We start from the raw sequence: 16,964 nt of genomic DNA, 5'->3' as shown, positions 1-16,964 counted from the left end.
GTTGGTCTGGATCCATGCTGGTCGCAAATGCATATGCTGGTTTTCTCATGGCGCGGCTCATTAATCAATGTTACTTTACTACAATGTCTTTAACCGATATGTATTAATCTTTTGAAATATTAATCTCTAATTTAGTAAATCTATTTAAACATTATATCTCCTACTGAACAGTAATCCAGGGATTATTAAATACCTGGTTTCGAAACCAAATAAAGTGATCGAAGTTAAAGTTTAAAACATTTAAAAAGCTGTGTGGATTGTTAAAAAAAAAGAAATCATGCCTAAACGGGTAAATCTTTAAATAATATATTTTCCTTTATATTTATATATGTCATCATTAGATAAGTTTGAAAAAGCAATAAGTTTTTTGTTGGTCTATATTCATTGCAAACGCATTTGTACATAAACTGGGATAACCTATTGAGGTTGTAGTATAGTAAACAGCGTCAGTAGTAGCGGTAACAACAACAAAAACAGTTGTTTTTAAAGTTTATTTTTACATAATTGTTTACTTAATAACATTTATTGTCTTGATAAACAGAGAGACCGTTTTGAGAGTAAAAAGATTCACACAACGTTAATGAAAGGAAAAAAGTTCTTTTGCAACATTCTGGTTTTGTAAATTTCCTTAAATGAAATGTTATAGTATCAAAAATCCCCCTTAATCACCCGATTCTCAATATATCTGCATCTATTTAGAAACAAAAAAAAAAATAACAACGCAATAGGCCAATATCCCATAGGATCCGAATATACTTTTTTATTTATCAATTGAAAAAGAACGTTTAACTCGCTGGATCATGGATGCATATACTTTTTGCGGATAATCTGTTAGCCATAAAGAAAAATGTGAGTGATCACATAAAAAGAAATCGTATGTTTGATGACATAACATTTCGGTTAATAGTGGTACATTTACATAAATGTAATAGTCTGTATTTTTAATCTGTACATCTTTTAATTTCTGAATCTGAGGTTACACTTGAACATGTAAGAACGTCCCGATGAATTCCATTCTTTAAAGTATGCTACCATTTAAACATGACGACTTGAACATTTTGTAGCCCGCCTTTGAGCGTCATAAGACGACGTTGCCGTTGTTGGAACTGAAGAAGAAACCACAACTGGAAAAACAAAACACGATTGTGAACATGTCAGAGCGCCGTACATCACTCTTCCTTAATGACGAAGATAACTTCACATTCGTAGCTGCTCTAGAAATAGGAACAAGCTATTCCGGCTATGCGTATTGTCAACGTAAAGATGGAAAGTCGATTGCAAAGGATATAGGTAACTTTTTTTTCTTATTGCTACAAAATTTTATGTAACTTCGAATTAGTAAACACACTTAAATTAGGAACATTTTCCGGTTGTACCTGTTGTCATATTAACGATGGAAATTGAATTATATATGAAGATCCTCCAGAACGCAACCAAGCTAAATGATAGCATACTAGATCACGGAAGCATATGAAATGTGAGATATCCCTCAAGCCCAGCGTCACGGGTACTAAACAGTGCCTGCGGTACTGACTGTGCCGACGAGGATTGAAGGCACTTCGCTTCCTGTACCGCAGGTACTTCGTCAATGTTTACAAAACGAGCGAGATTGGTGAGTGATTTTTGTCATTTTTGTCATCTTGTTACTGCATGAAGCATTTTTTCAAAAATCGGGGAATGTAGCGGGGTGTAGATGTATCTTATCTACATATCCGTGCTAAAATTTGTGGCAAAAGATCAATTTCCTAGAAACGTAAGGACAAATAAGTTGGGAATGAAATGTGATTTTTTCACATCAGTGACTGTTTACACTCGATTTCTTTTCGCTGACCCAAACGATGTCGTCTCTGCCGTCGTAAATTATATTTATAAATGACATGTGATCTGCTAAAACATAAAATGTGTCCAGAAAATTCCGAATTTGAACGTTATGCCAATTTTGAAAAAGTGCCGCAGGCATTTCGACGATGCCGCAGCCCCTTCGAGGTGCCGCAGGCACTTTCAAAAAGTATCGGGACATAAATTTGGCCGAAGCTAGACAAGTGGAAGAACAGAGAAACAGAAGGGCGGAAACTAAATGCCCCCATGATACTGTAGTAAATTGACTTTATAGTTGTAAAATAAAAGGGACCAAACCTTTGTAACGCTTTAAATATCAATCCATTATGAAGGTTTAGGCTATATACCAATAAAAATTTTCAGATAAAATTCAGCTACTTCAGAACAATTTTGTTACAGTTTCTAGATTTTCACTCCGTCGTAGACCTATTTTCCACAAGATACCCGTACATTTCCTTCAAGAAAACGAAAAGAAAAAGGGATGTTTAATAGTATGCAGTGAAATGCAAGTCAACTGAAGTCAGGTACCCTCATATTGCCGCATTTCAGAAAGCGGTCAGCAGAATAAAAACCCTACTTTGTTTTCACGTAAAACAACTCGAAAACATGCGAGTATTAGCATGAAAAGTGTCCTATTTTATTTAAAATTCATTCCACGAGTGAAAAAATGCTCATTTGGCTCCCGATTTACGCACAATTGCGCGAAAAATGGAAAAATTAGGATCTATTTACTAGAGACTTCTTTCGACTACACCACGGAAGCACATTTTTGACCGAATTACAGCATTATAACCTCTGCCATGAGAAAGGCAGGTTACAATATATAAGCTGTCGCGATACTTCAAGAAATTATCGTGATAAAGCGAAGTTTTCTAATAAGAGTCTCAATAGTCAGAAGTTTCCTGTAAATATTATTGCGATGATTCACATTACAATCTCGATACCATTTGTGTAAGAGCCCATTGTGGACAGCTAACATTTACTAGCTAGACAGTTACATTGTATTTCGGTATAAAATCAGAAACTATATTGATGTTGAAATTTTCTGTAGTTATTTTAATAGCCTAACGTTTCCTGGAAATATTAAGTATATCTACAAAAAAAAAAAAAAATATAGCCCTATATTGTAAAAATGTTTTCAGAAAAATGGAGAACTTAATAAGTATAGCTCATAAACGATCAAACGGGAGAATTTTTACATGTACGTAAAAACCTATTCGTTTCCTGCAAACAAAACTTTAAAAAAAAAGAATAACATATCGGGCAGCATAGGATGGACAGAGAAGGCAATTTTCAAAAAGCATAATATTTGGGAAATAAACTGACCGGAACAATCGCGTACTAGAGTTTAAGATTACCCGCGAAGATAAACCGATTGCTATACTTTTTATATTTGTGAATATAAAATATAATCGTACGAATGCGAGTTATTTGAGATTTGGTTAGTTATGGACCAAATTTATGAAACTTTTCGAAGTGCCTGCGGCACCTCGAAGGGGCTGCGGCATCGTCGAAATGCCTGCGGCACTTTTTAAAAATTGGCATAACGTTCAAATTCGGAATTTTCTGGACACGTTTTATGTTTTAGCAGATCACATGTCATTTATAAATATGACTTACGACGGCAGAGACGGCATCGTATTGGTCAGCGAAAAGAAATGAGTCTAAACAGTCACTGATGTGAAAAAAATCACGTTTCATTCCAAACTTATTTGTCCTTACGTTTCTAGGAAATTGATCTTTTGCCACAAATTTAAGCATGGATATGTAGATAAGATACATTTACACCCCGCTACATTCCCCGATTTTTGAAAAAATGCTTCATGCAGTTACAAAATGATAAAAATGACAAAAATCACTCACAGATCTCGCTCGTTTTGTAAACATTGACGAAGTACCTGCGGTACAGGAAGCAAGGTGCCTTCAATCCTCGTCGGCACAGGCAGTGCCGCAGGCACTGTTTAGTACCCGTGAGCGTGCACTGGCTTAAAAGGAATTTATCATAAATGGAATTCATGATGTTAAAGGGCCAGCAACATTGTCCATGATTACACTGGAAGCAAAGTCCTTCTGAATGAGTTTTCACCCCACATTAAATTTGATCAAGCTATGTAATCAGTTGTTCAACCAAAGGAATCCATGTATATTTTCTTTACAAAGGTTCCTTTATCTACAGTTTTTGCTTTGTTGTAATACTGAGTCATTCCGTTTATTCAAGTGATGAATCCAGCATGGCTGAACACTGACAAGACGCTTACAAGCCTGCGTACTCCATCTTGTTTGTTACTGAACGAAAAGAAAGAGTTCGAGGCGTATGGATATGAGGCGGAGAAACTATATTTAGAACTTGTCAGGGAAGGAAGACAAAACAAATATTTCTACTTCCGTAGATTCAAACCAAAACTGGTTGGAATACAGGTAGATAAATGACAAAGATTTAATGCCACTGGAAAATGTGAAAGCTATAAAATTATGTTTTCATGTCAAATACAATCTTCTAACTCTCCACTTATCTACGACATTGTTGTTCATTTTTTTTATGGAAAAAATAAAATTCAGAAATTTCTGTTATTATATACCTATATAAATTCTGTCAAAAATACGTTTTGTATTTAACAAGTAAATATGAACATGAAGAAATAAATCCGTATTGTATCTTTTGTGTTGTATTTTGCCGGACTCCTTTCATTCAATATGTATGACCTGATTTTATAAATAGCGCACACAAAAGCTACATTCAGTCCCATTTTTACATCGGTAAACATTGAAGATTTCTTTATGTAACAAAACAACAAACAAAAAGGTGGGTGTATATAATTAAAAGTGTGTTAATTTTAGCGGTAGTTTCATCTGGGTTTTAGTATTCAGCTCTCGTGGATTTTGACAGGACGGGTCACACTCGGCGCGATCCGACCTGGCAAAATCCACTCAAACCGGATACACCATCCCAGATCAAGCTACTATTATAATAATCCTATTGTGTTTTAGGGCGTAAAGTCACTTCAAAGTTGAAAATGTATGAAATGATTGTCTAAACAATTGCATAATCATGCAAAAGCCGAAATAAGAAATTAAGTGACTCTGTGTTTAGTTGGGCTAAACTGACCTTTTAACATGTTTTTGTTTTCTTTCTTCTTAGGATCTGCGTTTCAATTCTCTAATAACGGACGAAGGCGGAAGAGCGTTTTCAGCTCTAAAAGTATTTTCTCTCTCACTTCGCTATTTGAAGAGTCAGTTATTAAATGACCTCTGTCTGCGCGGGAAAGATGCAGATACAGACGACATTCGTTGGGTCATCACGGTGCCAGCGTTCTGCTCCGAGTCTGCTAAACAATTCATGCGTAAAGCAGCTAACATGGTAAGTGTTTTACTTATAGCACCAAATCATTCATGCGCAAAGCAGCTGTAATGGTAAGTGTTATACTTATAGTACCAAATCATTCACGCGCAAAGCAGCTGTAGTGGTAAGTGTTATATTTATAGTACCAAATCATTCATGCGCAAAGCACTTGTAATGAGAAGTGTTATATTATAGTACCAAATCATTCATGCGCAAAGCAGCTGTAATGGTAAGTGTTATTCTTATAGTACCAAATCATTCATGCGCAAAGCAGCTGTAATGGTAAGTGTTATACTCATAGCACCAAATCATTTATGCGCAAAGCACTTGTAATGAGAAGTGTTATACTCATAGTACCAAATCATTCATGCGCAAAGCAGCTGTAGTGGTAAGTGTTATACTTATAACACCAAATCATTCATGCGCAAAGCAGCTGTAATGAGAAGTGTTATATTTATAGTACCAAATCATTCATGCGCAAAGCAGCTGTAACGGTAAGTGTTATTCTTATAGTACCAAATCATTCATGCGCAAAGCAGCTGTAATGGTAAGTGTTATTCTTATAGTACCAAATCATTCATGCGCAAAGCAGCTGTAATGGTAAGTGTTATACTCATAGCACCAAATCATTTATGCGCAAAGCACTTGTAATGAGAAGTGTTATATTTATAGTAACAAATCATTTCTGAGCAAAGCAGCTGTAAATGGTAAGTGTATTATCTTGTGTCCCAGTAATCCATGCGCAAAGTGCTTACAATGTTCAGAATTACATTTATATAACTAAATAGGCTATTGTTACCTATAAGTGTCAATTTAAAATTCTTACACAAATCATCTGTAGTGGTTAGTGCGATTTCTTCTGTCCAAAGCACCTGTCATGGTTGGTGTTATATCTTTTGTCATTCAATCCATGCACAAAACAGCTACAATGGTTAGAATTACATTTATATGTGCCATAGGTAACTGTCATTGTCAGTGTTACATTTATAAAGCCCCAACCAACTGCGAACAAAGCAGCTACCCCTGTGGATGCTCTATCTCAAGTGCCAAACAATTCAATTCCATTTCACTCACTTGTTCTTGAGTGTTTCTTAAAAAATAAAGTTTGTATTTTTCAATTCTATACATTTAAAATGTTATGCTATTTTTTCTACATGTTACAGGCAGGGATTCCAGATTCAATGATAAAACTGGGACTAGAACCGGAAGCAGCGTCCATCTTTGTTCAGAGCATGCCCTCAAACTTGTTCTCTAATGACAAACTGCCAGTGCTTAAATCCGGTACCAAGTATGCTCTAGCGGATATTGGTGGTAAGGATGTTGTATAATGTCACCTTTTGGACAATTATTTAATATTTTGTTAGTCTATATTCCTAAGAAGAATGACACATTTCTACATATAAAAGTACCACAGAAACTAAATAGTACTTCTATTTGTTGTAAAATCTTAAATCTTTCTTTGACTAATCTATGTACAGGTATAGAAATTCATTAAGTATTACACTTCCGTGCCACAAAATTAGTTTGAAACAGTACAATGCCATAAAACCTTTCTTTGTGTCGTGTTTAAATGTCCAAAACTCGTTTAAAATGTGGTTTATTGGTAAAATAATAGCACAATATTCAGAGCAAACAATGAGTCGCAGAGTGAAATGAATAAAGTAGTCTTTAATTGAAATATTGAATAACAGATTTCGTAAGATGCAGGTTCTACATTTTTCGAACAAACTAAAACAGCTTATTTTTTTTTTTTTAATTTAACGTCGCACCGACACATGATAGGTCATACGGCGACTTTTCAGCTTTAATGGTGGAGGAAGACCCCAGGTGCCCCTCCGTGCATTATTTCATCACGAGCGGGCACCTGGATAGAACCACCGACCTTCCGTAAGCCAGCTGGATGGCTTCCTCACATGAAGAATTCTACGCCCTGAGTGAGACTCGAACCCACATCGATGAGGGGCAAGTGATTTGAAGTCAGCGACCTTAACCACTCGGCCACGGAGGCCCCAAAACAGCTTAAAAGGAATATGTCAGTTTTAATTGTACATCAAGGCATTTTTACGCCGCTTGCTCTAGAAACAAAGCTCTATAAATAGTCTGCACCGACTGATTGAAAGATTGAAAATAATATCTGATATCCGTTGTATTTCATTGAATTGTATCTTGGACTTGTGACACTATGATCATCATTATCATTGAGTAATAATGGATTTGCTCCCTTTATTTTGAAATATTTTATGAAATTTCAATTATGCAAAGAGTATCTTGTATTTGATTTGCAGGCATTTTAATATGTTCACAAAATAGTGTGGTTGGTAGTTTGTACGCCTAAGGGTCTATTTAGAAAAACTCAATTTTGATATTAATTTTGATAATTAATTCTTACAAAACGGTATTAAAATATTTTTTATGTTCCAGGCGGATTAACAGATATAATAATACATGAAAAACGCCGGGATGGCCTACGTGAGGTGAGTAGAGGCGTCGGTGCCAAACTTGGTGGTGGATCGGTAGACAACATTTTCGTACAGTTCCTTCATAAACTACTTGGCGACGCTATAACTGATGAATTTGTGAACAGATATAGGAAAGAATTTCTGACTATGATGCATGAATTTGAATATAAAAAGCGAAACGTGACACCCATAACGACCAGTTACATTGAACTCAAAGTACCAGCATGCATTCAGTTGTTGTGCCAAAAGCAACAGTACAATGATAACCTTGCTAACGTGATATTCCGCTCAGTTTACAAAGGAAGAGTCAAACTAGTCGGCCAAAGGCTCCGGATAGATGCCGTCATTAGCAATGAATTTTTCAGGGCAATCACTGTAGAAATGGCAAAACTTATCAGTCACACGTTATCCAGTTTCAAAACTGCAAAAGACGTTTCCATCCTTGTCCTGACTGGGGCATTTGCTGACTCTGAAGTTGTGCAGGAAATAATGCATCAAGAACTGGTCGGTAAAAGTCAGATCAAACAGATTATAGTCCCACCAGACTCTGATGTAGCAGTGCTAAAGGGTGCAGTGATATTTGGGCACAACCCAGGGGCTATTTCTTGCAGGATAAACCGATACACGCAAGGTCTGCGGATTGCCAGATTGTATAATCCAGAAATGCACGATCCGTCACGAAGGTCCGTACTAAATGGGATAGAATATATCCTCGATATATTTTCACCTTTCCTCACAGTTGGCACCCGGGTACCAGCCGGCTTCATCTCTCACCAGGCTCTAACAACAACGGAACCACTGCAAAAGAAAATTGAAATAGACTTGTACCAATCATCGTCACTCTCTCACAATTTTGTAACTGACGAAGGTTGTGAAAGCCTTGGAAAAATCGAGTATGAAATACCGATTCCCTCGGAAGAGGCAAGAACAATTTATATAGACTTTGTGTTAGGAGGTACTGAACTTGAATTGATTATTACTGACAAGAAAACTTCGTTCAAGACAAAATATACATTCCCGGTGTTAAAAGCAAAATAACAGATCCCGCCTAGCCCAAGGAAAGTTCATTATGGAAGAAATGTTGTGTATGTTGATACCGTACACAATACAAGTAAAACAAACCTTCAACAAAGACATCGCAATCAAAGAAACAAACAGTGTGATGCCACCTTTATTATGCTCAGGGTCAAAAGCTCCCGGAAAGTTGAAACACTATCTGGAATTCTAAACTCGTTAAGTGTTTGTTCTTGGATACATTGTGATTTCTTAAATTATCATATTACAGTCTTGAATTATCTCCGTTCAGTTATCGGTTACGTGAAATTGTATCAGAAAAAAAGTAAGAAGAAAAGCCCATTTCAACAGGATAAGTCACATTCAAAGCACTCAGCTATATACATGTATATAGCACTCACTTGAATATTACAATGTGCTTTGATACGTTTGAACGGAGCGGCCAGCTGAAATAAAATGTACCTATAAGAGAATAGTACCGTTAGAAAAACATGCATGTATGCTTTTCAAAAATGCTGTGCATGTATATTTTTGCAAAAGTGCTGAAAATCGTTAATAAGCAGCTCGTAAATGTTATTTTTGTTTGGTTTTGTTAGGTTTTTTTAAAATAATATTACTGATGTAAATAAATATGAAAATATTTGTCACAAAAGAGTTCTTTCTTTTGAAGAAATGTAGCGTTGATGGCAGTAATAGTGTTTTGGCCTGTTTTGGTCCGCTTTTTAATTGTTAAAGACCGATCAGTCTCGTTTTCAGATATACCTTTTTGTGTTCATATTGATGCTTTTGGAATTCGTTTTAAAGGTTGCTCTTGGTGATTTAAGATTCATTTTAGTGGTTGTGTCAATGAGTTTAGCTTGAATTAATTTTGGAGGTTGTGTGGAAAGTTTCTAACACGTGTTAGTGTTTGTGTTGACTATTTTACACGATTCGCTTCAGCAAAGAAAAAATACCGTATCATTTCTTTCCTTTTTACAGCAACACTCCTTTATATTGGTGTAATATTACAAAAATTGTTACTTTTATAAGGTTCTGTAATTGGCTAATGGGTTTTTCGTTTGTTTGTTTGTTTTTTAAAACTGGAATAACTTTTTATACAAACATTGCTTATCTCTCTTTGACCGACTTCTACGGCAAGTTTTTGTGCACCGTGACGACCTTTCTTTTTTGAAAATTAGTGCCCGTCTTATGTATCAATCAGCCAGTAGAAATTAAATTTTTACTGCGTTAATATAACGCATATCACATGACAAGTAACTCAGTGTTGGGCACAGGGAAAACACCACTTATTCCGAGCATTCGAGCTCACTCTGGCATTCATGACGTGTTTCCTCTTAATTTTGTTTGGTTGTTGTTACTGCTTTGTATTTGTATTTATATATTTTATTTATTTATTTATTTTTATAATTTGTGGTGGGTGTGTGAAATCTCTTGTCTGCTTTTAGAAGCATTTCAGAACTTCTTTTGAAACATTTTGGGCTATTTATATGGATAGTTTGTGATATTTCAAACATTAGTATTTCATATATGACTTCAGCAGAATTTCTTTTTTTCTCTCAAAAATTTGGAGAACTAATCAGTTTTACCCAAATATGTGTAAACAAAAGTTAAAGAACCATATTAAGGAGAAAGAACAACACTACAAACACTTGTAAACTTCTAAATGCTGTCGAACCATATTTTTTTCACAAATCATATTCCTCATATACCATTTTGAAGAATACAAGTTTGGACCTGTGAGGAATGCGACTGTCAAAAGCAGGGTCTAAACCAAATGAATTTTCTTTCTTTTTTTCACACGCGTTTGTCTGAGTCATTTGTGTGTAATAAGTTTTTAAGATCAGATAACACCTACTATTTCCTGACGTCAATCATTCACAAGTGGGCTGACTAAACGAGAATATTGTATACTTTTTAAAAGTGCGTCTTGTAAGTTTCGGATGTCTTAATATAAAATCGTTTGTGGCTGTTACTGTAAAGTAAATGTACTTAAGTTTGTTTTTTTTGTATCGTTAATCATATAAACGTAGTCTTAAAATACATATTTCTCACAAAGAGATTCCATTATCAAAATTTCGCGATGCATCAGTTGAAAAAGTATAACGAATTAAATTTATGACAAATGTCGATATTTTGCTTTGTTAATGATGTTTATTTTCAACCATTTTTGGTCTTGGGCACTATAATTATGTTTTTTTTTCTGAATTTTGTTTTGTATTGGCACTGTTCAGTGGGAAAAAAAACGTGCATCTTAAATTACCGGTGTAAAATATGCGATGGAAGTTTGTTCATTTTATGTAGTTCAAAGAAGCTAACTATATGCAGGGTATGTTTCTGTCTACACAAAACAGTACGTAACCCTGACGTTTATACATTTATATCTGAATTAATCCGGTTGACTTAGCTAAACTTACGTTTCTAATCCGCTGTACATGTTGATTTTAATCCATTAATCTCAGGTAATCTTCATTGTAGGTGTGCATGTAGAATATCTAAACATCTAAAATATTATTATTCTATCGCATATTTACTTCTTACTGAGTTTGGTTTTCAAAGTATTTTTTTTTATTATTTGAGACGGATGAACTACTATAGAAATTATACTGGTCGTGGAAAATTATTTAATGATATTCCGGCATTGCGTTTCGAAAAGATGCAAGGTAGCAGGAGTAAATGGTTACTAGTAAACAATAACTATTCCGAAATGAATTATCCGAAAACAGCATTTCTATAGTTTATGATATTGGCTATCAACACGAGGACCGAAGGACACAATGAGTGTTGCAATGAGCTCGAGATCACGTGCGTCCGTGACAACAATAGACGACTCTGCATTTTCTATGGTAGCTGCGATTGATATCGGAACGTCGTACTCGGGATATGCCTATGGAATCCGGTAAATATATTATCTTTCCCTTATGTTCTAATTTTATTCTTCAAGGCTGTTCATGTTTCCATTTTGTATATTTTCATTATAATTACGAAACATGGCTTAAATAGATATTATAACAAGGAGTATAAATTAAGTCCAGCTGAATATACGAGAATTTTAAGTTTAAGTGTAACGAATAGTTTGGGGAATTCTCATGTGTTCTTAACATCTAATGTGGAAGCAGACGGTCTAAAAATTATACCATCTTTGTGTTTTTGCAAAGACGTGAACTGGATGAAAACATGGACAGCGTCATAATGAATGGACACTGGAATGGTGCGGATAAATCTGTGTCTACATTCAAAACCCCCTCCCACCTACTATTAAACGAGAAGAGAGAGTTTGAAGCGTTCGGCTATGAAGCAGAAAAACGCTATCTGGAACTTTATCAACAAGGACGTCATCTGAGATGTTTCTTTTTCAAACGTTTCAAGACTAAACTAGCCTCTTCTCAGGTAACCTGAAATTTGTTTGTATATTTTGTAATATATTACATGATACTAATTTCTTATTATATCAAATATGAAACTATATGGAACTATATTTTAAACATTTTTACATGTAACTATATATGTAGTCACTTTCTGTTTGGTGTAGACAGTTCTGTCAAAAATATTACCCAAACTGCAAAACTCCATGGAACTTCATCGTGAAGGTCAAACTACAGAGCTTCCGATACGTAGTTACTCATGGTATGAGTTTAAGCTGGCCTGACATTTATTTACAATTCCATCAAGATTTCAACCAGTACTCTGATTAAAAGCACATACACACATGGAGTAAAACACGTGGACCCCCAGGCCCGACTACTGCCCACCTGTTTAACCTTTTTCATCATCATTGTACATCCCAACGCAGACACTAACCATACAACAGAGAGCTAATTCAAACAGGCTAGTGAGAAAAAGGTTTTAAAAGGATTTGCAGGGGCGGTGGTGGGGGAGTGTTCCACACCCGAAATATCAGTGATTAAAAGGTGATAAGCACAGAAGTCGATAAACATTCTTTTTGTATTGTTGTCAAAAGGCAATAAAGATGTCGCTCAATTTGAAAGATGAAAATGGAAAACCAATCCCTGCGTTAAAGGTGTTTGCAGCGGCAATACGATTCCTAAAAAGCCATCTTCTGAACGCTCTACGCATGCGCGGTAAAGAGGTCGCAACTGAGGACATAAAGTGGATGGTGACGGTACCAGCATTTTGGAACGACGTATCAAAGCAGTTTATCCGACAGGCTGCGATACAAGTACGTCCTTGCTTTTATTCTTCTTTTTTCTGAAGGAATAAAATGTGACATTAACAATATCACCAGAGTTGATCCACATTACGCTAACAAACAGACTATTCCTTACCCAGCTAAATGTCTACATGTATAATGAACTTATCCATCTTTCAATTTGAACAGTACCATTAACTGTTAAAAGGGGTACATACCAAAAAGATACTGAATGGCGGCCAGTGCATATCATGATCAGACGGCACAGATGTGCAGGCTGATCATGATCTGCACTGGTCGCAAAGGCAGAATTCTCCCTTCCTATCGGAATTTAATAGAGTATCTCATTCTGTTTGAATTGTCTCCCTTGCACTAGGCATTCAGAACAGAATTTTACTTATTTCAGACTGCGCCCGAGAGCAGAAAACACATTCCATGTATATTCATTTGTTCAGTTACTGCCATGTACACATTCATATAGTAGGAATCTATCGATACTATTTCTAAGTTTACCATGTGATCCCGTTATGAGTAACATTTATAAAATACTGTCTAAAATGGTATCAAACCACAATAAAAACAAGGCACAGAAGGGCTTTTAACACTTTGGCACCGGTGAACCTCTGGCTTTGGTAGAGGAGCCGGAAGATTCCGCGACAGCATGGACAGGCAGTCACAGTTTTGCATGTGGAAGACATGGATTAGGTTTTCTGAAATAAAAATAGTGGGTCATAGCTGTTGTTATATATAAGAAAAAGACCTTGATCAAAATATGTTATGAAATTTACAGGCAGGTATACCCGCAGAACGTCTCAAACTAGCCCTTGAAGCTGAAGTGGCATCGGTGTTCTGTCAGAACATGAAAGGTGTTGGTAAACTACCCATACATGGTGTTGGAACAACATACTGTGTGGCTGATATTGGAGGTAATTTATATTGGGAATGAACTGTATGTTTGGTGTTTTGTTTTTCGTTGGAACGGCAAGGCAACTAACAAGGTACTTGAATACTAGGAGTTTTGGCAACTAGTTTTGAATCTATTTGTCTAATTCAGCTTCCAAATAAGTCATAATTGTAAAAAGAATATATTTACATATAGGTCATTAGATTTTATCGAGAAATAGGCAAGTGATCTGCAGGAACACAATATTAATCCGCGAAAGAAAGAGTGTATACATATGCATTGTATTTATATTTTTATAAAGCTAATAATCTTAGCAATGGCGTCCACTTTTATAAAAATGACATCAACAGTGCAATGATAGCAAGCACCCGATAAGAAATTTGAACATTCGTTGGGAAAATACTGATTTCTCAGGCCATGGTGTAAGAACACGGAGATGCCATAAATATAGATATTCGCGAAATAGAGATATAATGAGTAAATTTCCTAAAATAAATAGAACACATAGATGTTTTGTATTCTTTGTATTTAAGGTGGCACTACTGACGTTGTTTTCCATGTCAAAAGACAAGATGGCCGCATTAAAGAAATGAATAGAGGTGGTGGGTGTTCCGCCGGATCCGGTCATATTGACAACGCATTTCTTCAATTCCTGGTTCGGGTCCTTGGCGCGCCGGCGGTCAGAGAATTTTTAGATGAACAAAAAGTGGAGCTACTGGAACTGTTGCGTGATTTCGAAGGAAATAAATGCCAGTTGTCAACAAGTCAGAAAAATGCTTTATCAGTAAAAATACCTGTAGGACTAGAAAGGATATGTCGTAAAATTCATAAAGGGGAGACAATGAATTCTCTTATTGCAAAATCGGTATACAGAGACAAAATAAAAGTAGCAGACAACAAACTACACTTTGAACCCTCAATATTTTACGATTTTGTTCGATCTGCCTGTGCTGATATTGCTCGGTGTATTAAAGCCGTATTATCGGAGAAAAACGCAAGAGATTGTAGTATTCTGATTCTAGTTGGTGGAATGGCTGGCTCAAACGTTGTTCAAGATGTGTTGAAAACTGAGCTTGAGGGGAAAACAAACATTCAGAGAATTATAGTGCCACCGGAACCGGAACTAGCCATTCTGAAAGGGGCTGTCATGTTTGGGCACCAACCACGCAGTATATTTCAGCGAGTAATTCGCTATACGTACGGTTTGCGCAAAGCCAAGCTTTTTAACCCGGATGTCCACCCTGAAGATCGGATGGTTGCCCTACACGGAATAGATTTCATCACAGACGTATTCTGTCCGTTCATTTCTGCTGGTTCCCGTGCTCCAGTCGGGTTCATGTCATATGACTCACTTACGTCAATAGAGCCATTCCAGAAAGTTATAGAAATTGATGTGTATTTTTCATCCGATCTAAATCCAACTTACGTTACAGATAAAAACACGTGGTTACTGGGGAAAATAGAATATCAGATTCCCAATCCTTCACGTGAGGAGAGAACAATTTATATTGAATTTATATTTGGAGACACAGAACTTCTGATAAATATAACTGACCGCAAAACAGCAGCAAGATTTAAAAATACTTTTCCAGAAATTGAGAAATAATTGTTATGAATCATGTAGCGTTATAGACCTTATTTCAGTGACCTTTGCTACCAACATTTGAAGAGTAACTACGTATCTCTAAATGCAGATATTTTCTTTCTAACTATATTTGTTTGTACGCTTATTTATAGTCGCCAACGGAAACCCATATGAGCGACCCCTGCTGGCGACTTGAGGCGTTCTTTTCGGTGGGAGTAGTTCAGAATACAGAAGACGCTCCAGTTATAGAAGCTTCCTTTGTTCTATAGCGTGTCAGGGGTAACGCACACGTACATGGGACTCTTATACCTATGTTAATGATTTTAGTTAAAGGAGTATGGTGACAAACCCACGAACCCTGTTTTTGTAGTTAGACATTGTTACCACTGGACCACTTCATCCGCTCTAGCTCTGAATAGACATGAGTCCAATGTTATAAAGGCTGACCACTACTAAATCAAATGTAAGCCTACGCAGGTCTATCACAAGTAATCCAGATATAAACACTTGTCATCGTGCCCTTCGTCAACTTTTATTCTAATGGGTTTTAGTATGTATTTGTAGTATTTTATCAAAGTCTGCATACTATGTTGCATGCTACAGGAAAATTGCGGGTAAGAATATTAAGTCCTGCAAAATGATACTAAAAAAGTAAAAAGGAGTTCATTTAGCCGGTTGTAGTTAATGAAACTTTTTTATATAAAAACAAACACCCTTCTTTTATTTTTTTTTCAATAGTTGAGGTATAGTTCTTCCCAGTGTAAATTTCTGAATATCTGATATTCTAAAAAGAGGTGGAAGGAAAGTTATCAAGTAGATGAATTTTACATGAAATAAAGAATAGCTTGATTTAGTGGTGTTCAATCTATACTAAACTTGAGTCTGGGGGCCAGTCTCAGAACACGACCACGTGATTGGCAATTTCCTGCCAAGCGCAATTTTGTAACAACCTCCGCGCAGGAATATTGTCAAACAATACCGATAAGGGGAATTAACACTGTTTCGGAGTTTGAATTTTGTAACTGACTAGTGTCAAGGCAATATACTAAGACTGGTTTATAAATTCTATATCAGTTGGTTATCTTATGTAAACCTTCTGAATGAATTCCACGTAGTGTTTGAACTGTAGCTAGCTGGAAGATCACCAGGCCGCCGAAAAGTTTACACAGACATAATGATATCATACTTTCCGAAGTAAGAAATCGTTTTCCGTCGGGACAATGAAAATAGTCCGTTCTTACCTAAGTAGTATGCATTTACGGTATTTAAAATTTCCTGAAACAGTTTTGAAAAGAAAACGATTATATAACAATATATATATGCTAGATATAACATTTAGATTTCAGATAGAGAGAGATATTCACCCGTAAAATTACAATACGGACGTTCGGACATAGTTATCCGGCCAAGAAAATGCAATTAATTAGGTTCAAAACAAGCATTGATCGCTTGTACATATGGAACAGCGCTTCGGAGCAAAAGTTAGATGTTGCTTTGCGACACATGCAAACCACTATCGGACAAATTGACAGCAACATTTTGACAACTGATAATACATTTTGCATTCTTACATAATATTCAAGTGATTCTTTGAGATATCACTACGAGCGAACCTGACATTTTACGCTTTTAATTACAGTCAGGCATGTCTTTCAACACCATCGTTACGGCATGAA

The 16,964-nt window shown here is 36.0% G+C and overlaps 2 protein-coding genes across 2 annotated transcripts; both read left to right on the top strand.

Annotated features, from left to right (window-relative positions):
* Nucleotides 1-851: 851 nt before the first annotated feature.
* Nucleotides 852-9,290, top strand: LOC123550018 (heat shock 70 kDa protein 12A-like). Its single transcript, XM_045338461.2, has 5 exons — nt 852-1,290; nt 4,058-4,257; nt 4,979-5,197; nt 6,343-6,490; nt 7,601-9,290. The coding sequence occupies exons 1-5, from the start codon at nt 1,152-1,154 to the stop codon at nt 8,674-8,676; spliced, it is 1,782 nt and encodes a 593-aa protein (XP_045194396.2). The 5' UTR covers nt 852-1,151; the 3' UTR covers nt 8,677-9,290.
* A 2,527-nt stretch (nt 9,291-11,817) lies between these two features.
* Nucleotides 11,818-16,168, top strand: LOC123550019 (heat shock 70 kDa protein 12B-like). Its single transcript, XM_053547001.1, has 4 exons — nt 11,818-12,039; nt 12,611-12,829; nt 13,590-13,725; nt 14,237-16,168. The coding sequence occupies exons 1-4, from the start codon at nt 11,827-11,829 to the stop codon at nt 15,307-15,309; spliced, it is 1,641 nt and encodes a 546-aa protein (XP_053402976.1). The 5' UTR covers nt 11,818-11,826; the 3' UTR covers nt 15,310-16,168.
* Nucleotides 16,169-16,964: the final 796 nt, after the last annotated feature.

The sequence above is a fragment of the Mercenaria mercenaria genome, chromosome 6 (assembly GCF_021730395.1).
Source record: "Mercenaria mercenaria strain notata chromosome 6, MADL_Memer_1, whole genome shotgun sequence".
Lineage (NCBI taxonomy): Eukaryota > Metazoa > Mollusca > Bivalvia > Venerida > Veneridae > Mercenaria > Mercenaria mercenaria.
Note: the sequence above shows the minus strand (reverse complement) of the source record. Positions and strands in the feature narration are given on the sequence as shown.

Bases quoted from the DNA above. Each gene is read 5' to 3' on its own strand.
- LOC123550018 (XM_045338461.2), top strand. From the start codon at position 1,152: ATGTCAGAGCGCCGTACATCACTCTTCCTTAATGACGAAGATAACTTC. The intron at 4,258-4,978 runs GTAGATAAATGA...CTTTCTTCTTAG, and splicing joins CAAAACTGGTTGGAATACAG to GATCTGCGTTTCAATTCTCT. The intron at 6,491-7,600 runs GTAAGGATGTTG...TTTATGTTCCAG, and splicing joins TGCTCTAGCGGATATTGGTG to GCGGATTAACAGATATAATA.
- LOC123550019 (XM_053547001.1), top strand. From the start codon at position 11,827: ATGGACAGCGTCATAATGAATGGACACTGGAATGGTGCGGATAAATCT. The intron at 12,040-12,610 runs GTAACCTGAAAT...TGTTGTCAAAAG, and splicing joins CTAAACTAGCCTCTTCTCAG to GCAATAAAGATGTCGCTCAA. The intron at 13,726-14,236 runs GTAATTTATATT...TTTGTATTTAAG, and splicing joins CTGTGTGGCTGATATTGGAG to GTGGCACTACTGACGTTGTT.